The 23,307-nt window shown below is 41.6% G+C and overlaps 3 protein-coding genes and 2 pseudogenes across 5 annotated transcripts; 2 read left to right on the top strand and 3 right to left on the bottom strand.

Annotated features, from left to right (window-relative positions):
- Window positions 1–243: 243 nt before the first annotated feature.
- On the top strand, window positions 244–9,288 carry LOC109483346 (leukocyte receptor cluster member 8 homolog). Of its 3 annotated transcripts, XM_019786342.1 has the most exons (16): window positions 244–340; window positions 1,155–1,406; window positions 1,613–1,676; window positions 1,880–2,195; window positions 2,534–2,771; window positions 2,951–2,995; window positions 3,226–3,369; window positions 3,612–3,728; window positions 3,952–4,218; window positions 4,549–4,675; window positions 5,020–5,115; window positions 5,336–5,470; window positions 5,617–5,685; window positions 5,923–6,055; window positions 6,310–6,517; window positions 7,314–9,288. In XM_019786342.1, exons 1-16 carry the CDS (start codon window positions 288–290, stop codon window positions 7,471–7,473), a joined length of 2,424 nt encoding a protein of 807 aa, XP_019641901.1. In that variant the 5' UTR covers window positions 244–287; the 3' UTR covers window positions 7,474–9,288. The 3 variants fall into 3 exon arrangements, with proteins under 3 accessions (XP_019641901.1, XP_019641900.1, XP_019641899.1); XM_019786341.1 differs by having other exon boundaries at window positions 1,949–2,195; window positions 6,310–9,288; XM_019786340.1 differs by having other exon boundaries at window positions 6,310–9,288.
- A 648-nt stretch (window positions 9,289–9,936) lies between these two features.
- Window positions 9,937–10,729, bottom strand: LOC109483310. Its single transcript, XM_019786302.1, has one exon. It carries the CDS (start codon window positions 10,720–10,722, stop codon window positions 9,937–9,939), a length of 786 nt encoding a protein of 261 aa, XP_019641861.1. The 5' UTR covers window positions 10,723–10,729.
- A 226-nt stretch (window positions 10,730–10,955) lies between these two features.
- On the bottom strand, window positions 10,956–11,894 carry LOC109483309. Its single transcript, XM_019786301.1, has one exon. The coding sequence runs from the start codon at window positions 11,892–11,894 to the stop codon at window positions 10,980–10,982; it is 915 nt and encodes a 304-aa protein (XP_019641860.1). The 3' UTR covers window positions 10,956–10,979.
- A 405-nt stretch (window positions 11,895–12,299) lies between these two features.
- LOC109483350 lies at window positions 12,300–14,531 on the bottom strand (annotated as a pseudogene).
- A 1,154-nt stretch (window positions 14,532–15,685) lies between these two features.
- On the top strand, window positions 15,686–17,453 carry LOC109483308 (annotated as a pseudogene).
- The last annotated feature ends 5,854 nt before the right edge of the window (window positions 17,454–23,307 follow it).

Genomic DNA, 23,307 nt, shown 5'->3' with positions numbered 1-23,307 from the left:
AAAATTACCGAGAGTCGCCACGCCGATGTCGTAATGTTTGGGCTGTACCTTTTTGTCGAATTGGAGGGGCCCGTTTTGTGAAATGAGATTGGATTTCCTAAATACAAAGTACTTGCAAGCCTAAAATGTTACAAGTAAAAATATAATGATATAAATAAGTGTTAATTTCTTGGTGATTTAGTAATTTTTACGTGTTTTGATTAGTTATGAAAAAAATGCTACCCCTTGTAACGCGGAAGATTGGTATGCACCACTGTTAATCGCCATTTTGAGAGAAAATTGCTGCCATGGCCGCCGTTCAGTGGAATGCGGCTGCTCAAGCGGCCCAAGCAGCGCAATGGTAAGCAGATTACCGATTTTAGGGTCACACGTTTGTAGTTAAGGATATAAGGAACATATTTTGTGTAAAACTGGTAGGATTTGCTGTTTCCTAGTACTCAAAAGACGGTGGCGTTGTGACCGTAGTGTTTCCGTTTTTATCAACATACAGCGCGTTACATACCACGCTCACGAAGTTTGCCCATAATCTTGCTATGTAGATCTCGCAGAATTTCACACAGTTTTTATCCTCAGTCTATCAGATTAATGATATTATGTATCATTTTTATATGGCCGGTATCAAACTCAAAAGTCCAAACACAGGACAACATCCGGGTACTCTCTGTCCAAAAATGTAGGTGAAACGTCATAAAGGACACAAATGATGCCACAAAAACGTTCGAGAAAAAGTACAACTTTGCCTTAGCAACGGACAACATTCGTTTCTGTTCACGTTTTGCGTTTGTCTCTGCAATGTCTGGGATTTCTGATACGTTTTTACCTCAGAAAATATCGAATCTGTCTCTATTATGTACTTCAACTTGGTAAAAATTATGAAGGACATAGACAACTCTACGTCTAGACAAATGTAAGTATGTATCATACTAGATAACGTAGATTCGGAAAGTTCTAGAAAACCTATTTCAGGGTATTTTTCTAAAATTTATACTCAAAGGTGTCCTCACTGAAAAAATGCTGCCCTATCGACAGTATTGTTGTTTTGCAACATCAAAGTAAACAGACATAAACATCTGCTTGGCTGTAATACTAACAAAATGTATAATACAGTTTTTTTTCAATTTCTACGTCAAAATTCATATTTTATTACTTTATAGGTCACAACAATATTCTGGAGGTCTTGCACCTCCTGGCACGACAGACTCAACCAATCAGGCGCCAGCGCCCGGCGTAGAGAATCCTGCATGGAAGAAAGCACAGGAGGCCCTGGAGAAAGTGAAAGAGAAGGAGAAGCAGGAGTCAACAGTTACAGAAAACCAGCAGAAAAACATGCAACAACAACAACAAGAACAATACCAACAATACTACCAGCAGTATGCTCAATATGCCATGTATCAGCAGCAATATGGGTGTGTGCACTGTTTTAAAAATATAACATAGCATTTAGTTAATTACTATTAAATCAGTAGTATCAGAAAACATAATTTCTTGTGGCTGCCTAGCTTTTACACGTAACTGTTCTGTAAACAAAAGATCCATTGACTTGTTTGGATTGTTACTTTAAGTTCATGTCACAAGCAGTAACATCTGACAAATTTATGATTTTGACCCACAGATACCAGTATCCATATCAGCCTGGATACAACCCTGCATTCTACCAACAGTACCCAAATCCTGGGGTAAGTACATCCTTTTTTGAGTTGTAAAATGTATATGTACACAAACAATCTTTGTATAAAGTTTGAGGATATCATTATTAACTAAATGTCTACGAAGTAATGAAACAACACAAAACCACTGTATACCTACAGTACTTCTTATGTTGTACTTATCCCATGCCTTCATTGATGCATTTTTGGCAATTTTTGGTCGTGATTTTTAGGGCATGTACCCAGGATACCAGCCCAATATGCCTGGCCAGGCACCTAACATGCCACAGTTTCCGCAACAGCCACCCAACATGCCAGGCCCCCCACCACCACAACAACAACAACAAAATCAACAACAACCACCTATGATGGGTCCAAACCAAGACAACAGCAACCAGCCCCCAATGTCTGGACCTTGGACCCAGAATCAGCAGAGTTATGCTAATGTCGTTAAGGGGAACAACCAACCGGGGACCAATACATGGAACTTCTCACAGAGGGGCCCCAATGACCATCCCAATCAACCACCAAACCAAATGAAAATGAAAGGTGTGTGGTTGTTTTTGGCAATACAACGGGTGGAATCTGCTACTTTTTTAAAAAGCAGGTCTGATGAAGTAGATATATTTGTCAGTAACATATAGCATTGTCTGGGAATGAAATGTACATCATAGTACATGTATGTTGTAACTAGCTTTGCTTATTACATACTTTAAGATACAAATGTATGCAAAATATCTGTTCATGCCTGCACAGCTGCTCAAGGCAGAGGCATAAAATCTAGTCTGTTTATGCATGCACAGCTGCTCCAGGTGCATAAAAGTTGTATGCAGCACAGCTGCTCAAGACGGAGGCATAAAATTTAGTGTCTGCTTATATACACACAGCTGCTCCAGGTGCAGGGATAAAATTCAACCTTCCCAAGCGGCACCAGCAGATGGGGAACCCACTAGCATCAGCTGGCCACTCTGCAGGGTCGAACAACCAGCGGCAGACCAACTCGGAGCCACTGCACCAGCAGCAACCGCCGCAGTCGTTCCGAGGCCGCCAAGGTCAGCGTCAAGACAGGGATCAACACGAGGAACCCAGTCCTCAACCTCAACATGACAATTCACTGCCTGCAGGGTACTGCCTCAATATTTATTTATTCCTATACAAGAAATGAGAAGAAATGTATGTAAGCTTAGTCAAGTGTACTTCTACTAATGTACCAATGTTTTACATTTATTGAAGTTCACAATAGTGGTGATATGTTGGGTCTTGTCTTAAAGTTAAATGTATGTGATTCCTTTTGTCTTCTGCAGGGGTGGAGGCACACCAAACCCAAGCGACTGGCCGCCAAGTCTCAAGTAAGAGTTTTTCTTACCTTTGGTGTCTCGAAGAAAAAAGATTTGCTACTTAAACGGATTTGCTTACAATGTATGTAAGCCAACCAAAAAAGCACTGAAATAAATTGTGTAGATGTTGTGCAGACAAAGTTGTAGTATGTATCTTCTTAGTGGTTACAAAATGTGTTTTCCATGCTGTATTTTTTTTGCATGTATTTCTAACACGTTTGTGTCTTTTGTTATTTTTGTAGGGATTATGTACAAAGAGCCTTTGCCCGATGTGAAAAAGAGATAGACAAAGATCAGGTAGAGATCATCCTGAAGGGTAAACTGACTCAAGTGTTTAACAATGGGACAGCCTGGACAATAGACTGGAACACTGAACCACTGCCAGGGTATGTGTCTGATTGTCTGAAGTTTTATTTCTTTGTGTGTGTATTGTCAATGACAACAAATGTGTATTGTCAATGACAACAAAATTGTCCTTTCCAACTTGAAATATCTTTTAAGAAATATCTTTGTAAAAGAGATATTCAACTCTTTGTAAGAAGGTGTTTGAAATACTTAATGAAAGTATGTCATCTTTGATTTTTGTGTAAAATTTGAGTTGACTGGGAACCATGTTTGTTGTTGACAGTATCCACAGTGACCGAGTTAAACAGGAGACCACCCACAGACCAAGCAGATGGGGGGAGTCAGAGGGTAGACAACAGAACCAGGGCCCAAACAGGGGACTGCAGGGTGGTAGGAACAGGTCAGTAGACACACAACACAAAAGTATATCTCATGTCAAAATCTACGTAATCTCCTATCACATTTTTGCTTCTGGGTACAGTAGTATTGTATTGGGTGGCTGAGCTGGGGGTTTGTGTGTCTTGTTTGTCCAGAGTAGGTTGACAGCACACAGAAGATTGGCAGACAAAATGGTTGGAGGTAGAGTATATGTTGATGTAAACCACTCTATATCTTTTTCGTAGGTTTAGGTCAAGATCAAGAAGTAGATCGCGGTCCAGAAGCAGATCCAGGTCCAGATCTCACTCCAGATCTCGATCCCGCTCGCCGCGCCCGTACAACAGCTACAACCGGCGCTACAGGAGGAGAGCAGGCAGCAGTGGGAGCTCGAGTTCGTCCGACAATGACACCAGATCCGGCCGGGGTGTCCCGAGGGGCCGTGGTAGGGGCAGAGGGCGCGGGAGAGGCAAGGGCAACCAGACTCCTGGGAAAGGAAAGAACAAGAGAAAGAAGTACGCTTTGATTGTTTCTTTAATTTATTCAAACTGTGGTTGTAAGCATGATAGAGTTTTACCTCTGTACCTGGAGTATTGTTTCGGCTGGGTTTGTTGTCCACACAAACAGTTGCACAACATGCACCTGGTAGGTAGTGAGGTACATGGAGGAATTCAGGAAGAATTTATAATACCTGATCGAATTACATCATACAATCCCCCCACTGTTCCAATACATTCACAAACACATCTCAATTTCTTGTTGAAAATGTTAAATCACCCTACGCTAAAACCCATTTCTAAAAATCATTCTGTGTTTCTAAACATTTTTGTCTTTTTGTTTGACAGGAATGACTTTCAGTTCAGCTACGATGATCCCAACAAGGCCGCTAAGCTGCAGAAAAGAATGGCTCGCTTCGCCGGAGACAGGAAACCTCGGTCACAACCCCTTCAACTCACTATCAACAACTTCAATGTAAGCACTTCTTTTCTTCAATAATCTTTATTGAAACGAGTAGTACCAAATACAAATAACTATTTATAGTATCATTACCATTATGGTATGGACATATTCTTTTGGGTGTGTTTGCTTGGGTTCATAGGAATTTGAATGCAGTAGATATGTAGGAAGGGGGAGGTGGAATTTCGTTGCCACTGATTGACTGATGGTCAAGTAGGAAGGAAGTTATGCCAGGTAGACAAGGATTTCGAAGTTGCTGCAGTAATTTGAATTTACAGCTATAAAAAGCATTGTTTCAATGACCATGTAATGTGATGATGTAGTTGTTATGAATTGATTGTTGTTATTGTTGTTTACAGAATGATAATGACGACAGCGTAGATTGCTGGGACCCCGATCACACTGTCATCGGGATGTGTCAGGACATCGAGAAACCCTACCTCAGGCTCACCACTGTAAGTTTGCTTCAAGTTAGACATGTAGTTACGTACAAGTTCACCTAATTTCAGGGTAGAAATAGATAGGACATTTCGGCAGTTGAAATAGTTCATTGTAGTCTGTACCACGAAAAAATCAGGAATTACAGTAGTGTGAATGCTTTGATTACTTAAGGCTTATGTTTACTTGCGCTCTTTGTTTATGTTTACCAGTAACTTTTCTCTGTTTTCTTGTCAGGCACCAGACCCGTCTCTTGTACGGCCAGTTGAAGTGCTGAAGAAAGCTTTGGAAAACGTCAAGGCCAAGTACAAGGCACTAGGAGACTACCACTACGCCTGTGAACAACTCAAGTCTATCAGACAGGATCTCACGGTAAGTTGCTCTGGAAAGGCACTTTCAATTTATAATCTAAAAATTCTTAAATTCTATGTATATGTGGTGATTGTAGGTAGATTAGTGTTTGATGTACTTTGTAATGTTTGCTTCTTTTTGAAATACCTTTTTTTTCTTTCTCCCAGATCCAGTGTGTTCGAGACAGTTTTGCAGTGCTCGTGTACGAAACACATGCAAGGATAGCCTTGGAAAAGGTGCGTATTGTGGCATAAATATGTTGAGAACTCTCAAATATTTTGTCATCTTATACTGCAGAGTATGTACATATCTGTGACTGTGCCCAATATACTGTAATGCAGCATTGGCATACATATTCCCAGTGCTGCTATTTCTTTTATCTCTGAGGCTGGAAGGGTCACAAAGCAGTGTGGGTAAAGGGGTGAAGTCTTCCATCCCTAATGGCCTTGTTTTGATCTTGTGTGTATGTACAGATGGACTACCATGAGTTCAATCAGTGCCAGACCCAGTTGAAAGCGCTGTACTCGGAGGGGATTGAGAACGGACACAGTTGGGAGTTCACAGCATACAGACTCATCTACTATATCTTCACCAAAAACAAAGCTGGTATCCTTTTCAGTCATTCTGCTTCAACATGCGTTATGTTAATATAGATCGTTTGTTGTATTTGATGTGATAGCAAAGAACATTTATCTGTATGTAATATTATGTTGTTCATTTTTGCTGTTCCATATTATATCAAATTTGTACTTTGAACACTACTCTTTTGATCTAATTTTAACATTTAACATCTCTTGTTATTGTTACAGCCATTATTTTGTACCACATCACAGTGTTCCTCCTTAACCATTTGCCCACAGATATCACAACATGCCTGGCCTCGCTAACAAAGGAGATGCGGGAAGACCCTGACATAGCCTTTGCCCTGTCCCTCCGCTCAGCTTGGGCGCTTTCCAATTATCACACGTTCTTTAAGTTGTATGGGTCCGCCCCCAAAATGTCGGGCTATCTCATTGACATGTTTGTTGACAGGGAGCGCAAGGCAGCGCTGAAGTTGCTGATCAAATCGTACGTCACGGTTCTTTTTATCATTTCTATCAACTCCTCTTTTCCCCCTCACACCAAATTGTCCTCCATACCTAATTTACACAAGGGCAAAAACCAGAGGGTACTAAAACTGCATTCGTCAAAATTTCTCTGCGTGTGTATCGCTGTATGTCAAAGCAGGCCAATTTACACACAGGAAAATGTGTCATATACATATGCAGTTTCTGTACCATCAGGTTTTCGCCTGTGTGTAAATTGGGTTTAATTTTACTGTGTGTGCATGTGTGTGTTTTTTCCTACCTACAAAAATTAACACAATTGCATGCAAATCTCTGTGTTCTCCTAAAATTATTGTTTTGCCTTGCACGCAAATTCCTAATCCTAAACAAGTGATTTGAGCTTCTTTTTTTTTTTTTTTGAGCCCTCTACCAAGAAATCAATTGTAAAACCATATAGACTAGAGTACATTCAGGATAATATTTGGTACAAAAATGTAGTAATGTATTTCATGATTTCAACCTCAAACCTGTGTAATTTGCAGTCATATGTAAGTAGGTTATCATTAGTTTAACCACTTTTGATTTAAAAGTGTTAAGTATGGTACCTTTATTCTTAGGAGGTCCACCAAGTAAGGTAGGCAAGATTCTTACTTTTGGTCGTAATTTCTTGTAAAGGTTGCTTTTTCCAAAGGGGATATCCAGATATCGGTAGGTATTTCTTTGCATTTGTCTACGGTATATACTCTAGGGTGTTGACGAAGTTATTGTTTTGATGTTGTTTAACATATTGTTTTCTCTCCCCAACCACCACCATGTAGCTACCGCCCCATGTTACCTGTATCGTATGTCGTGACCGAGCTTGCGTTTGACTCGACTGAGGTCTGCGTAGAATTCCTGACGTCCCTCGGTGTGGTTTTGACGGCAGACCAATCCAAAGTGGACTGCAAGCTAAGCATGTCGGCCTTGACCGGGTTCTAGAAAAGCTTTCTAGCCTTCCTGACGAAAGGGTTCTTTCCTGAATGCCAGAGCCCCATTCAAAATGATTTTCAATAGTTAAACAAAAAAGGAAGCTGTGAAAATAGACTATTCCTTCCTTACAACACAATTTTTAAACAAAGCCTACTCTAACCCTACAAATGTGAAAAGCTATGATCCTTAGACAAGCCTTCGGAATTTTTAGTACCTGTTTCGCAGGTTGCTAGTTGTGAGTCCTGCACGTTTTTATACCAGTGACAAAGAAAGAGCAGAAAGTTATATTCCTATCAATTTTCAGTGATTGAACAAATAAGAAGATGTTGTAAATATGGAAAATATATTTATCTCATTGCAACTAAAACTAAACATTACTAGCAGAGCTTTAGAATGGATACAGTGTTGTACAGTTGTGTAGAGAAAGTGTGTCAAAAAAATTAGTATTTTTTTTTCTTTTTGGACACAACGTTGTATTTTTGGTGTCCTGTTTTTCCCCAATTTTTCTGGGTGTACAATTCAGCGTCAACTTGTATTTGGATACGTTGGTGAGGAAAGATCTGTATTGCAATTGGTCTTCTCTGGGAAGCAGTGGATACTTCCAACGTCCAATGATGGTGCTCGGGGAGGTGGTGATGGTCAGCAAGTTCAGCTGACCACTCTTCTGTCTTTTGGTCATCCAGAGAGTTGCCCAGAAAGGGGTTCCAAGCCTTCGTTGCCCCCCCTTCCATTTGGGTCAGTGCCAAGCCCTTCTGTGGGTGGGGTCGCTGTTTCGTCATTTGGAAGTCAGCGCAGTCACCAAATGCAGTGGTGGAAAGTCAAGCCGCTGCATTACTTCGCCAGAGAACTCTTTGCTAAAAAGTTGTCATTTCAGCCATACCTTTCCACCAGTTCGCATCAGCACAGTTCTAGAGAATCATCTACAAGAGCAGCTCATCTGCAAGAGTGGCAATGTCAACTTCAAGAAGGTCTCTCGTCTTCATCCATGTCTTCGTCAATGTATCTTCATCCACAGTCTTCCATCAATACAGCAGTCGTCCAGGCAACCAACACGGCAGCGTCTACTTACACAAACTCTCGTTATCAGAATCACCACTTCCAGCTGAAGAAGTACGACCACTTCCACCCCTACAAGCCAGTCAAGCACCAGAATAAGTATCAGTATCAGTTTACCGGTATACCTCAAGGCAGAGTTGAAGCCATCCTGTAGCCTAGGTCACCGTTTCTCAAGCCACGGATCCCAACGAGCCAATCGTCGAGGGATAAGAAGAGGAGGAGTCGCCCAACGAGCCAGTGGAGTCCGCCGCCCTAGCCAGAGGAGTTCCCAACGCGCCAGTGCAGTGTCAACACGCCAGTCCTCTCCCAACGAGCCAGATCATCGCCCAGGAGCCGACGCCACCAGGGTAGCAGTTGTCCATTCCTTTGTCAATGATGTTCATCTGTTACTTGTTATCTTCATCTTTATCCGTTACCTATTGTCTCTCCTACAAGAATGTCAATCAAGTGTCTAATGTCGTCATTTGTTATACATATTTCCCAACTAGACCAATGAAATGTTCTTTTGCTTTTAGCAACACCTGATTCCAGTGGTGTTGCACCATTGAGGACTATAAGGTTGTATGTTTCGGAACCAATAATTGGCCAGCTGAAAGCTGTACTTAGTATGACCTTGTTGTCCTCGATTTAGACATGTTTGTGTTATTTTTCTTCTCTTGTGATGTATGATTTCGTCACAGATGTGGACTGTATCTTTCTCGCAAAGTCAGATCAGAGTCTGTGTGTGGTTTGAAATCACACAGCGGAAATAAAGTAATTATGGATGTATTTCAATTGTGTTGTGATGATCATTCAGCACTAGTGAGTGTCACACTAGGAAGTGTAGTTTCATAAGAGCAGCTTTTAGATAGGTTGGGTGTAGGGAGAGAGTGAGTGTGTGAGAGTGAGAGTGAGTGAGTGAGTGAGTGAGTGTGCTAGCAAGGCCTACTGATAGTGATAGTTGTAGAAAGAGCTGTGCCAACTCTTAACAGTTCACCCTACCAAACATGAACACCACCATATCTATGGTGATAGAAGTAGGAAGACACATTCAATGCCAGCAAAAAGTTTTATTTCACGTAAACAAAGAGGAAAATCAGTTCGTCTTATTTACATACATGTAAACATGTATACCGATTTACTTGACACTTCTTGGTAACAATCCCCCATTGCTCACAAAAGGTTACAAAGCCACTAAAATTGACAGTTCACATACCTGGGTGTACATTACAGTCAGTTTCTTGAAGATATTGTACATTTGCTGTTCTGTCCAAAAGTATGATTTTCATCTATATGTACAAATGACCTATATATTTACAGGGTACTCAATCATACTAAATGGTAATAACTACATTGTACTAGTATTTGCCATATACATATACACAGGGAGCAATTACAGTATGATGCTGTTTCGCATATCAGGCTCCAGCCCGAAAGCTAGGTCTTACCAACATTTGCATCTCTGTACAGCACCCTTCTCATGGTACCCCTCAAGGTTTCCAACAACATGTACAGTACGCCATTGTAATCATAGTTATAAGCTGACCACATCGCATCTACCATGGCTTCCCTAACTCTCGAGCCATAAACTTGTAAATACTGCACTGTGCCCTGGGCTAGCTCCTTAACAATTGCTTTAGCGTACATCACAGACGGTACAATCATGTGTTCCATAACCATGTAAATGTAATGCATAATAGTGGTGAAGGCGATTTTGGAAGTGAGCAGCAGCTCTGTAATTTTCCGCAGGACGGCGGCACTTAGCTGTTTCACTGTATGAAAACCTACACTGGCAGCCTTCTTTGCAGTTATGGATAGATAATGAATCACTGCAAAGGCGTTTATGGCCGCCAACTTAAAATGATACGCTATGTTCACAATACCAGCCCACGCCCGTGAATTTAGAATATAGGTCCACCATTCTCTCAGCACTAAAGATGAAATAGACCACAGCAGCTGCGATAAAGACAAAATCGTTTTGAACAATTCGGTAACACTCGTTCGAAGCCACCTGTACACATCCTTACAAAGCGATATTATCGGCAATGCAATCTCGCACACGAATATCACTAATGTGTAAAGAGCTTCGCAAATAAGCCAGCATGTATTGTACATAAATCTTGCCAGTTCCACAACCTGACTAAGCAAACGTCTAATAGTGGTAGCAAAGACGATTAGCAACAAATCTGTCATTTTACGCAAGGCGTCGCCACTGAGCTGCATTACTGTATAAAATGCCCTCTTAGCAATAATGGAAAGGTCAATGATAACCCCACAGACATATTGCACTGCAACACAGACTCGTGACTTTAGTATCGTTGTCCACCATGTTCTCAGCACTAAAGCCGCCAAAGACAGCAACAGTAGTTGCAACGAAGACAAAATCGTTTTGAATGATTCAAAAACATTGATTCGAAGCCACTTGTACAAGTTCTTACAAAGCGATAATGTGATTGGCAATAGCTTGTACGCAAATATCGCTACTTTGTACAGAGCTTTGAAAACAACCAACATGTATCGCACAGAATCTGTTCCAGTGGAAGCAACAAATTTACACCAAGCCGTACCAGTGGAAGCAACAAGTTGTTGTAGACATTTACACCAAGTACAGTCACACATTCGTGCAGTGCGCCTATTACATTCCATAGTGCGTTTAGTACATCGCGTAACAACTGGGAGTTCCACATTTCAACGATGGCACTTCTAATACTTTCAAAAAGTACACCCACAAATGTTTTCAAATCTCCTGGAAGGGCGCGGTAGCTGTCCGTAAAGAGCTGGTAGGAACCATAGAAAGTTACCATCAGGCTCACGAGTGTTGCCGTCTTCAAGGCCGTCAAAAGTGAAAGTAACTTTCCCTGGCGTTTTTCTGGCGCTGTGGTTGGTTGATCTTCCGCTGTCTCGTTTTCCAACCGTTCATTTGTGTCTTCGTCACCCATCAGCTTTTCAAACCGTTCGATAAAGAGTTTCAGTTCCTCTTTCTTCACGCGCAAATCCTTGCGACAGAACGGACAACGAAATGACTCCTCCCCTCTACGCTCCAAATACTCCACCACACACCGAGCATGAGTGGCCTTCTTGCACCGGGTACACTCGTATGGGCACGAGGTTTTAAAATCCTCAAAACAGATAGGACACTCGCTCTCGTTCCCCTTCTGTAGGTCCTTGAAGTAGTGGAGGCAGACGAAAAACAGCCACGCCGCGAAACGCAACAGTTTGGACGTGTTCCTGAGTAGAAACACTGTACCCAGGCCGAACAATAAGAGCACGTACGGACGCCATATCAGGGTCTGCAGGTGCTTACGGTGGTGAAACAGGCACAATGCTGTCGCGGCCAGAATCACCTGCACAGGCTGAAAGAACGTGGCAAAATCTTGAGCTATTATTCGGTCCATTTCAACACATTTAAAGACTCCTTTGCGTTTCAACGCGTCATCTGTTGGAAAGCGGATCATATGATCTTGACTTATTAGTTCAAATTCCACGACCTCACACCTTCGCCAAATATTGTGTAACTGTGTATGACGTGTTGTAGCTCATTGATTATGTAAATAAGGTATTTTAACAACCACAACGAACGTTATTGTGGCATTTCGTCCTGTAATATTAGGGGTTATTTGCATGATTTATGTCTAATAATATCCACGTACATATAGAAAGAGCTCTACCTGTTCAACCCACCAAATATAAACACCACCATATCTGTGGTGACAGCTGTAGAAAGACAGTTATTCAATGCCACCAAAAAGGTTTATTTGATCGATCGATGCAAACAAAGCAGGAAAATTAGTTATTTTGTATCATACGTAAATGGTAATTAATAACTGCTTCTATTAATAGCCATATACACAGGAAGCAATTACAGTATGATGCTGTTTCGCATATCAGGCTTCAGCCCAAAAGCTAGGTCTTACCAGCATTTGCGTCTCTGTACAACACCCTTCTCATGGTACCCCTTAATCCTTCCATCAACATGTACAGTACACCATTGTAGTCATAGTTATAAGCTGCCCACATCGCATCTACCATGGCTTCCCTAACTCTTGGGCCATAGACTTGAAAGTACTGCACTGTACTCTGTGCTAGCTCCCTACTCATGGCCCCAGCATACATAACAGATGGGACGATCATGTTCTCCACAACCTGACTATGCATTATGGTGGAGAAGACGATTTTGGAAGTGAGCAGCAGTTCTGTCATTTTCCGCAGGGCGGCACCACTGAGCTGTGTCACTGTATGAAAACCTACAACAGCAGCCTTCTTGGCAACTATGGATACATTATGAATCACTGCATAGGCATTTATGGCCGCCCACTTCAAATGCTGCGCTGTGTTTACAATTGCAACCCACGCTCGTGAATTTATAACAGTAGCCCACAATTCTCTCAGCACTAAAGATGTATAAGACCACAACAGTCGCGATGAGGACAAAATCGTTTTGAACAAATCGGGAATATTGGTTCGAAGCCACCTGTACAGATCCTTGCAAAGCGATATTGCGATCGGCAATACAGTCTTCAACATGAATACCACTACTTTGTACAGAGCCTCGCAAATAATCCAGTACGCATCGTACAAAAGTTTTGCCAATGGAAGCAATACATTGTTGTAGATATACACACCATGTACGTTCACAAATTCGCGCACTGCGCCAATTACATTGCTTAATGCATTTATTGCATTGTATAGCAACTGCGAGTGCCACATTGAAATGATAGCATCTCTAATACTTACAGAAATAACATAAACCGCACGACTGCATAGTCCAGGCAAGGTTTGAAACGCCAAGACAAGTGCATCCAAAGTCTTTTGCTTGACAAACTCGGCTGTTCGCGAGCGCCACACGGCGACAGCAACGTCTTTGACAAGAATTGGAACAGTCCGGAAAGTGAAAGAAAACAGGACGTAAAGGTCCTCTTTCAGTTCAGCCATAAAACGCGATGTCAAGATATCCTGAATGACTTGTTTGGCGGTGTGGTAGGTTCTTCTTGTGAAATTGTAGGCGAGCGTTGGAAATGTGTGAACAAGGAAGTGCAATGCGTCCATAGTTCCCCTTTTAAGGATACCCAGAAGGGAAGAGTTCAAAATGTATGTGGCCACGGTTTGAACTGTTTGCAAGATCCACAATGCTAGCCTCTTTACCGTCGTTCCCTCTTTTATAAACTTGATCACGATCAAAGCTACACCGTACATCTTTTGTGCGAGCGATCTCAATGGTCCATGGACCAATTGAACTACATCTACAGCCAATACGCCTGCAAATGTCTTCAGGTCTCCCGGAAGGGCGCGGTAGCTGTCCTTAAAGAGCTGGTAGGAACCATAGAAAGTTACCATCAGGCTCACGAGTGTTGCCGTCTTCAAAGCCGTCAAAAGTGAAAGTAACTTTCCCTGGCGTTTTTCTGACGCTGTGGTTGGTTGATCTTCCGCTGTCTCGTTTTCCAGACGTTCTTTTGCGTCCTCGCCACCCATCAGTTTTTCAAACCGTTCAATGGCGAGTTTCAGTTCCTCTTTCTTCACGCGCAAATCCTTGCGACAGAACGGGCAAAGGAACGACCCTCCCCGCTACGCTCCAAATACTCCACCACGCACCTGGCATGAGTGGCCTTCTTGCAACGGGTACACTCGTATGGGAAAGAGGTTTTCAAATCCTCAAAACAGATAGGACACTCGCTCTCGTTCCCCTTCTGTAGGTCCTTGAAGTAGTGGAGGCAGACGAAAAACAGCCACGTTGCGAAACACAACAGTTTGGACGTGTTCTTTAGTAAGAAGACCGCGCCCAGGCCGAACAATAAGGGCACGTACGGACGCCATATTAGCGTCTGTAGGTGTTTACGATGGTGAAACAGGTACATCAACACACCTGTCACGGCCAGAATCACCTGTGCGGCCTCAAAGAACATCTTGGTGAGATCCTGAGCTATTCTTCTGTCCACTTCAATGCATTTGAAGACGTATTTTCAGATCTCGACGTTTCAACGCGGCATATGTTAGAAAGTGGAAGTAAAAGCCTTGTCTTCTGTCTTGTGTGGGCAGATTCAATGAGGAAGTGAAACTGAACTTGGAGTGGTCTGATTGGTCGGCGGGATCACGTGACACACTACGTCTTGGTACCCACTGGAGCGTTGCCAAGTTATAGATAAATTTACCAGTTCGAGTTAGATGCGTCCAAATGGAGCGAATACTAGCGAAAAGGAAAACATAGCAAGGCATTGGTAGCAGTGTCACCAAGCGGATAAGTACGGTATTGCACAAACCACCTGTTAGAAAATAAAGATTTGTTGTTATCGTCGATCTCATTCAAGATATAACTTATCACTGATAGATTTTCAAGTAGATGTTGGAATAGAAAACTGTCAAACGGCAATTATTGGTTCGACCAATGAGAAAATGACTACGTGTCAGTCAAATATTTGCATTTTTGATTGCATTTCTAGGTCTTGACGTGGGTGGGAATCAGTATACTTTGTGCGTCTATTTTAAATGTTAGGCCGTGCCGTACGTAACTTTTCATAGTTCTCGGTCCGGTTTCCAAATGGCGGAGGTCACCTGTGCAAATGGTTATACATACATATCTAGAATGTATGTACACAGTGTAGACTCATAGTACAACAGTACTTTGCTGTGTAAATAAACCACGGGCACTATTAGGTCATATGTTTACCGCGCCATATTTTGACAGTGATTTGGAAGTGTCGGTCGAAAGGATTGTAGTCGGTCAGTTATATTGAAAAAAAATTCGACTGACCCTTTAAAGTTTAAACATGTGTTTATATGTGCATGTGCCAATCGAAGAGATTTTTTCGACAAGACTAGCCTAGGCGGTATAAATTTGTATCTGTAAATGAAATACTCAGTACCAATGGGTTAAGTATTAGTTAGCGACATTTTTACATTTTTCTACGTATGATTAAATCGTTCCTTTTCACCCAAAGTATGACTAAAAGTCAAACAAAGAGTTTGCCTGATGTCAAAATATTTTGTTTCATACCAGTAGTTTAGTTTAATATACCAGGGACTTTGAAACTACATATTTGCCATATACATTCATTGAAGTATATATGGGTAGCTTTCATTTGTATGATATCGACATAACGGTTCCTCTACTGTCGGGTTGATTATATTGAAAGATACCAAAGCTAGCAGCCACGCCACCGAATACTTGAGAGGTAATAAATCGTCACAACTCACTACACACGTCAATACTCATGTTTAAATCTTTGTGTTTTTTCCAAACAATCCAATGGTCCAAGTTACAAACAAACCAGACTGAATGTTTGTTTTACAGCTGTGAGTCAGCCTTGCCGGCCTAACATTTGACTTTTGACGTTGACATTTGACCGGTTGCTAGGACAAAAGGTCGATCACTTATCCACTAAAACACCGATTCACCTGCTGGGGAATAATCCACTTGCTCAACCACCCTCCGGGGCAACAAGCAGTTTTGCGGGACGACGTGCGGTAGCCTGGCAGGTGCCAAGTTGGAGAGGTTAATAGCACTGTTGTCGAGTGTGTTTTTTGTGATTCAAGATAGTGTTGGACAGCTAACACCTGGTCTTTGTGAAGTTTGTCACGTCTGCAAACTAAGCAAATAAAGAGTGGGTACAACATCTACGTGACCCGTCGGGAAAGGTAAGTTGATTACGAGGGGAACTGTCAGCCAGCGGCGGCGCGACCGGTCGCCCGGGTGAGCGCAGGCGGCGGTCGTCTAGGTAAACAAATATGCCCGATCGGCTTCCACCAGGCTTTTCACGGCTTCGCCACTACGTAAACCAAGGAACAAAGGCCGCCCAACAATCACCAGGGTATAGCCATTGCAAATCCGCCGTGTCAAGTCTTTACTAATGGCGTGAGAGGAGGTCGTAGGAGGATTTCTGAAGTGGTGCGGATTTTCTAGGCTTTTTTGGAGAGTAGGTTTTTAGGATGTCAGGAGTTGCTATGGCGGTAGAACCTGGCAGACGAAACAGTATGGGACCGTCGATTATCAAGCTGACGAGCAGGCAGAGTTTGCACCGCAGCGTGCCACCGATTAACCAGGACGGGGAGTACAAACTGTACGGCTCGCAGCTCCCCCCGCCCCGGCACGTCAAGACGGCACCGGCGCCTGCACGGTCGTTCGACGGCGTCCTGCGCAGCCGGCCCGGGAGAGGACCGTCCCGACTATCGTGGACTTCGACTCGTCGGCGTTCCAGCCGTGGGAGGGGAGAGGACCCTCTCGGGGGGTCATGGGGTTCTTCCCGCCCGTGAAACTCAGGCGGTCCGCTGGTAGCGAGAGAAGTGAAGTAAGTACCGGTAGCTGTTGTTGTTGTTGTCCCAAACATGAAAACCTATTTCACTCACTGCTTACACTATATCTTGGCCCACCATAAAGATTTTACTTTGACTGTTGTTGTCGCTATATTTTTTTCGCCTTGCGAAAATAACTTCCGCAAAATGTCTTCTTCTTGTCTTGCTGTTAACAGCGCTACAGTTTCTTAAACCTAGCACTACTAAGTATCCTTCGTCTACTTGGCGATCTGACATGTTTTTCTGCGATTTCTTACTAAGATAAGTCTTCCTTCGCCCTGGTAACAAATCCAAGGAACACAGAACCTCGGACGTAACAGGTGTCAGACAAAGGGCTAGAGCTCGACAAATATGGCCGCGAGACAGGTGCAATTAAAGGCGCTTACAGGGGCTTTCGTAATGGTACGTCCCTGGGGCTAAAGCTTTAGTCGTGGTGAATTCGTGTGCTAGGACTATGTACCTAAAGCCACGGTACAGGTACTATGGTTAAGGTTAAGGTCCGGACATTGGCCTGCACAAGTACATAAACAAGTTTGGCCAAGTACCGATACGTTATACATGTAGCAAACTGTCCGAGTGAGTTTTTGGTGGAAAACTGTCGTCTTTGTTTGAGGATTTACACATTCTAATCTCAAAACCAGAGCATTATCAAGTTTGAGGCCCTAAATTAATCATCTTTTAGATGGAATTTGCCCATCTTTAGTCTTCAAAATTGTGTCTTAGTGATTTAGTTTGCAAGTTCAGGTACAAGAACATACAGGTGCATTTGCTATTTAGGTCCTGACCTGTACCAAAACGATTTTACAGGTACAAAAACTAGGTACACAGCGCCAACGTTTCCATTTCAGTGTTTCTATTCACATTGATTTCCTACAGTGTTTAGATCCTGCGAGTTTACAAAACTTAAAAAACAAAAAAATGACCTTGATTCTTGAACTACATATACTACACTTCATGCAAGTGTACACAGTGTGCTCACAATTGCGTGTCAAGAAAAACATACACATGTAAACACGCACACTTATTCAAATTACAGGTCTACTCGAGGATAACCATAGCTTTCCTAACCACGTTATGTTAACCAGAAAATTGGTCAGGATCCTAAACCGGTTATCGCTAAACAGATCACAGAGAGACACCGTCTCCAATTCGTTCCCTGTTGACTCGGTAAGCTAAGCTGCCATGATTGGTTGAACGTGTAAATCGCACCGCCAGTCTCTCCTTACCAATTAGCAACACGCTTTTGTTTGGGTTCTGGGCGGTACCTGTTTTTGTACCGTCTCTCTTCATTGCGCGGATACGTTGTTAATGTAATTAACTTATGCGACACTGTGTAGGTGATAGCAGATTTAGTGTGTATACACACTCCAACGTTGCGGTAACTACTTTTTAAGATAAGAAAGGTTTAAGATAGGTACAATTATAGGATTAAATTAAAGTGTTGGGTGGTTTGAAGAGTCGAAATGGAGTTTTAATGGTTGAATCCGAGTTAGAGTTCGATTACTTCTCAGTAGCTACTTTTGAAGAGGCGACCATAAAAAAATACATGTGTACCTATAAGAAAGGTACACTCATAGGATTAATATGTTAGGTTATTTAAAGAGCTGTGAATTGTAGTTTTCAAAAAGCTGTCATCCGAGGTACAATTTGACTTTAGTCGACAATATAGCTTCCTGGTTTAATGCATATGAATACAAGTTTGTTTAAATACTTTTCTATCTTTTTCCTTAATTCTTTTTCACTTAGTTCTTCCCATGTTCTCCTTTCTATCTTACAGTTACCCCTTTCGACTGATTTTGAAATAATGGGACGTCTAAGACTATACCAATATTGTGAAATAAAGACTAAACTTTCTTTCCAACACTGGAATGAATTTGGACTTACCCTAGGTAGTAACGAATGAGTTAGTCCCAATTCATTCCAGTGTTGGAAGGAAAGTTCAGTCTTTATTTCATAATGACTTGTACCAACACAGATGAACTTTCATGCTATACCAATTCTGATAACCATTCCAGGTTGCCTTCAACACTTCTTTCCTAAAAAAAATTCAAGGTTTCGTCAAAGGGGGGTCTGAAACATTGCTTAAGCCACCCCTCTTCCCTGTATATGGCAACGTAACAATGGCCATGATAAAATAGAACCCGTGCGTTGGTCATTCGTCCTTAAGGTCGCCCGACAAAAAGTTAAACGTTTACCCAACTAATTCACAGTTCTTTGTTACCCTGGTCGCTATCTAACCCTTTTTGGAGATCTGAATATTTTAATCTGTTCCAAAACATGGCTCTGAAATATCAGACCGAAAAAGATTTGATACAGTTCACAACAATTAATACGTTTCAAGGAAAAAAAAAGAAAAAAAAGCTTTTTTAGAAAATTGTCGACAATGCAGTTTAAAAAGCGAATTCCTTTGTTAAAAAGATTTAGCGATAAAAATGGCGTCCTTCACCCTCCGTTTTTGTGAGATGACGTCAGCTGACTTTGACTAAGCGAGTTTTAATTGCCGTTTTTTGTGTTTTCCCACAAAAGAAGCGTAAGTGATTGGGGTCTGTTGGCGTTGGCTGGTACCATTGCTTAAATTGTTGGGTTGCGCAACGATATTCTTTATGTCACGAAAACCTTTGAAATTAGGCCATAAAAGCCCCCCCCCCCCAAAGAAAGCAAGAAATGAAATAGAAATCCAAATCATTGTATTCAAGAACATACACTTGTCATATCCCTACCTCTGAAAATTGACGCTTACCAGAAACTGTTGAAATGAGAAAAAAAGCCTCTACCAGGCTTCGGAAGCGACTATATATAAGAGTAGAAATCGTCCAAATAGAGGGCAAACATACTTGGATCGCTTCCGAAGCCTGGTAGAGACTAAAAATCAAATGTTAGAATCTCAAAAGGTTGCGATTAGGTGATATGTTTGTACGTGTTTTACGCATCCTTGAAAATGGGAAAAGGACCTAAATATAGGACTCCAATTAGCCCCCCATCTCTGTGTGTGCGATGGCAAGGCAAATAGTGATAACACAGGATAACAAAGAGATAAAAAAAGCAGCGCTTTGTAAATACATTTAACCTCCTTCAGCATCGCTTCATTACTCAACTGTGTTAAACACCTACTTTGGTGAGCTAACGTCTGTTATCAACGCTCTAATTAACTTGTGTTGTGTGTAGCGATTGGTTCTTCTGCACAATTGGTTTCCAAGCTTGTGAAAGTGTACGAGTTGGTTTGTTTTTGTATCGTAATGGCGTGGTCACATGTCAGAATTGCAACCGCCGACAAGGACTTAAGACAGACTTTTTTTCGTACCAAGACAGTTGGATTTTGCGAAACACACATATGCATGGCTATCCCAAGAATGCCCTCAGTTTGTAATAGTACAACTATAGTACGACATATAGATGTGACCGGATTCTGAACCATATCAAGGCGTAAGGCCACAGCAATTAAATTGTATGAATGACATCCTCTGCAGACTCCAAAATTAATGCAATAGGACAAAAATAAGATTCCTACATTTTCAAATTTTGAGATCAGTGGACTGACTGGCATTAGCATAAGAGTTAAGCTTAATTGACTGAACCATACATTCTGTATCGAGATACCACAATATTATTACATATCTATCTTGAGTTTTCGCATGCATCTTTTCTATCTAGTTTTTCTAAATTTCCAACGTATATAAATTATAATTCACTTCCGAAATATTTGAATACGGCTTTTCCAAATTTCATAGGTCAACGTTCCATAGGTCAAGACCAAACTACACAAATCATCAAAATCCGTTCACATTTTTCCTTCTTAGGATTTTGTTAACGGACCAACAAACATAAAAAGAATTAAATGAAGTGGAAAAAACATTTAGTGTTTGAATGAAGTCACTGTTGGTTGACACTCACAGAGAATTCTGGTCCTTTGTAGGGGACGTTTTTTCTTGTTGACTTTGTTACCGGCGTTAACAGTCAAAAGCAATGGTTTTCCATTGTCTCCAAAGTGGCTGTTGACTTTTTGAATTCCTCACTTTACATTCTATATTACTTCCAGCATCAGGCGACAGGGTATCGGATATCAGGATTTAGATCTTGTTGTGTTCCGCGGCGTTGTTTTCATGTATGTTTAGTTTCACGTGCAAGGGCAACAAAGTAAGGGGATACGTTGTTCGTTGCCCGGTCCTAACTGCCCATCACAATTAGCAGTTCGTCCAATGAGAGAATGGCAATAATTAATTGTCGGTTCGAGCAATGATAGCATGGCGATTAGCGATTAGACCAACGAGAGTGCGGCTGCATGTCCGTCAAGCATTTTTATCCCTTTGTTTTAGTTGGAATTTCTACGTTTGGACTCATTTGGGCGCGGGGGGGGCTTTGAGATTGAAGGAAAAATATGATTAGGTTGTAAGGGGGGTTGGGTGGAATTATACTAGAGGCAGTAATACAGTACGGGTCAGCATTCAAATTTGTGATACGTATCATGATCAGGTTTATGAAATCCTTGTACTAGTAACTAACTTTCATGTCTCAGTTGATGCATACAAGTACATCAATAGTACACACGTAAACAAAAAGAACTCTACATAGTATAATAATATGCACAGTAAAGAGAATTTTACACATCTTTTGCGATACAATTTTTTATATATTTTTCTCATCTATTTCCAAACAGGGTGTTCCGCAAACACCAGTACAGGGCAGCACTGAAATGGAGCTCGGACCCACGACTGGTGACGAAGAACCTCCCCCGAAAACCCCAGCAAACATCAACCTCAGCCAACAGCAGCAGCAACAACAGCAGCAGCAGCAACAGCAACTAAACCCCCATGCAGAGCCTCCCTCGACTTCAAGAGGCCACCATACCTCTCATCATACCCGCAGAGGAAAACGCCCGGTGAAGCGGTCCGACACTGAGCCAATGGACGTGGATAACACTCTACCGGTGGCGCTAGGCCTTCCCATGACACATGTGTACCGCAGGGATACACCCTGGGTCTACTGCTACAAAGTCAAACAGCGGAGAAACAGATTCTACAAACTCTTGGCGAGCAAATCAGCTTCGGATACAGACAGAATGAAAGACTTCAGGACTTGATGTTATCTTGGAACTGTGATACAAAATGTCTGTGTATATATATCAAATGCATGTACATATGATTTTGTATTATTTCATAATTTTCGACGTTCATAATAAAACGGTTCGTAACTGGAAAGAAATATAAAAATGTCTTTTTCTGATAATGGTGGAACCCAAATTTTGTACATTTTTAATAATAATTTTGAATTATAAAAATGAAAAATGTATTTTCAATTGACCGTCGTTGGCTGTCTTTCAACGAAAATGTCTCTGTTGTCTTGGTGTAAGATGTGGTGAAGAGTGCAGTGAACAATAAAAAGGTTCTTACACTGGCGTCACTGGCATAATGTTTTAGTCATTTTGTTCTTGTAATAAAAAAAAAAATAGTATAAGACGTAAAACTGTTGTTCCTACCATCCAGAATGTCACAACAGATATACTGATTCAATAAAGAAAAAGAATTATTTTATTGAGTTGGTGCTAGAAAATTGCCTAGAGGTCCTCGATAAATTGAATACTAGTAAATCAGGGCTAAATTCGTAAATCTGTCAACCACAAACACAACCAAAGTTGCGGTTGCAGTTATAGTGCAATCCGTCAGAGGGGGCACAGAAGTGGTAAACAGAGTCAGCACCAGGGATTAATATTAATGCATTGATTAGACATGGCCCATGGTGTTCAACACCGACTTGCTATAACGTTACAGATACGGATACAGATACAGATACAGAAGCTGGCATGTAACGCCAAGGGGCGGTTATACCAGCTATACAGACACAGTATGATATCTAGTTTCCATCCAATTCTGTATTTTCATCCAGTTTGTATCAATATATGAATAAGCAGACGTTTATTACACATAATTTTCTTGAAAGTGTCCACTTCTGGGCAGAAACCTCGGCAGCTCCGACTTACGCCAGACCCTATCATTACAGCGGCTGTTGTTATGGTGAAATATGACGTAGGTCGGTTGTTACAGTCAAGCACCGTGGGGAAATCGTAACTTATTTTCGCCAAAGTGCTGACGAGAGTAACTCAACTTTTCGAGCTAAAGGGACGCTGAACCAAGAATCAGTTTTGTCAAGAGGATAACCTACCATTCGTACCACGGTTTAAGGGTTTCATTCAATAAGGCGTCACTTTATATTTGGACGGATTGTGGAGTATTGCAGAGATAAACGTAAGTACAATACTTATAACAACCGTGCTACTTTCTTTCACTTCACAATCAATGCAAAAGACATAGATAGAACATTCATAATGCTCAGTGCTCATGGTGTATTTGATGTCGAGCAAATATATTTAAGTACTAGTAAGTTAAAAATGAATGTTGTCACGGATGAACGATGTAATACATGTGGGTACAAGTGAGATACTTGTGTAAGATGGAATGGACGGTTATATTGAAGCGGATAGTTGAAGATCGATATATTGAACATCCTGGAGGGACATGTCTACAGTCGCTA

This window comes from Branchiostoma belcheri, unplaced genomic scaffold, assembly GCF_001625305.1.
Source record: "Branchiostoma belcheri isolate BF01 breed outbred unplaced genomic scaffold, Haploidv18h27 scaffold64, whole genome shotgun sequence".
Taxonomy (NCBI): Eukaryota; Metazoa; Chordata; class Leptocardii; order Amphioxiformes; family Branchiostomatidae; genus Branchiostoma; species Branchiostoma belcheri.
Note: the sequence above shows the minus strand (reverse complement) of the source record. Positions and strands in the feature narration are given on the sequence as shown.

Excerpts from the sequence above, each read along its gene's own strand:
- LOC109483346 (XM_019786340.1), top strand. The coding sequence starts at position 288 with ATGGCCGCCGTTCAGTGGAATGCGGCTGCTCAAGCGGCCCAAGCAGCG. Across the intron at positions 1,407-1,612 it reads ATGTATCAGCAGCAATATGG|ATACCAGTATCCATATCAGC; the intron begins GTGTGTGCACTG and ends TTTGACCCACAG. Across the intron at positions 5,471-5,616 it reads CTATCAGACAGGATCTCACG|ATCCAGTGTGTTCGAGACAG; the intron begins GTAAGTTGCTCT and ends TCTTTCTCCCAG.
- LOC109483310 (XM_019786302.1), bottom strand. The coding sequence starts at position 10,722 with ATGCAGCTCAGTGGCGACGCCTTGCGTAAAATGACAGATTTGTTGCTA.
- LOC109483309 (XM_019786301.1), bottom strand. The coding sequence starts at position 11,894 with ATGGACCGAATAATAGCTCAAGATTTTGCCACGTTCTTTCAGCCTGTG.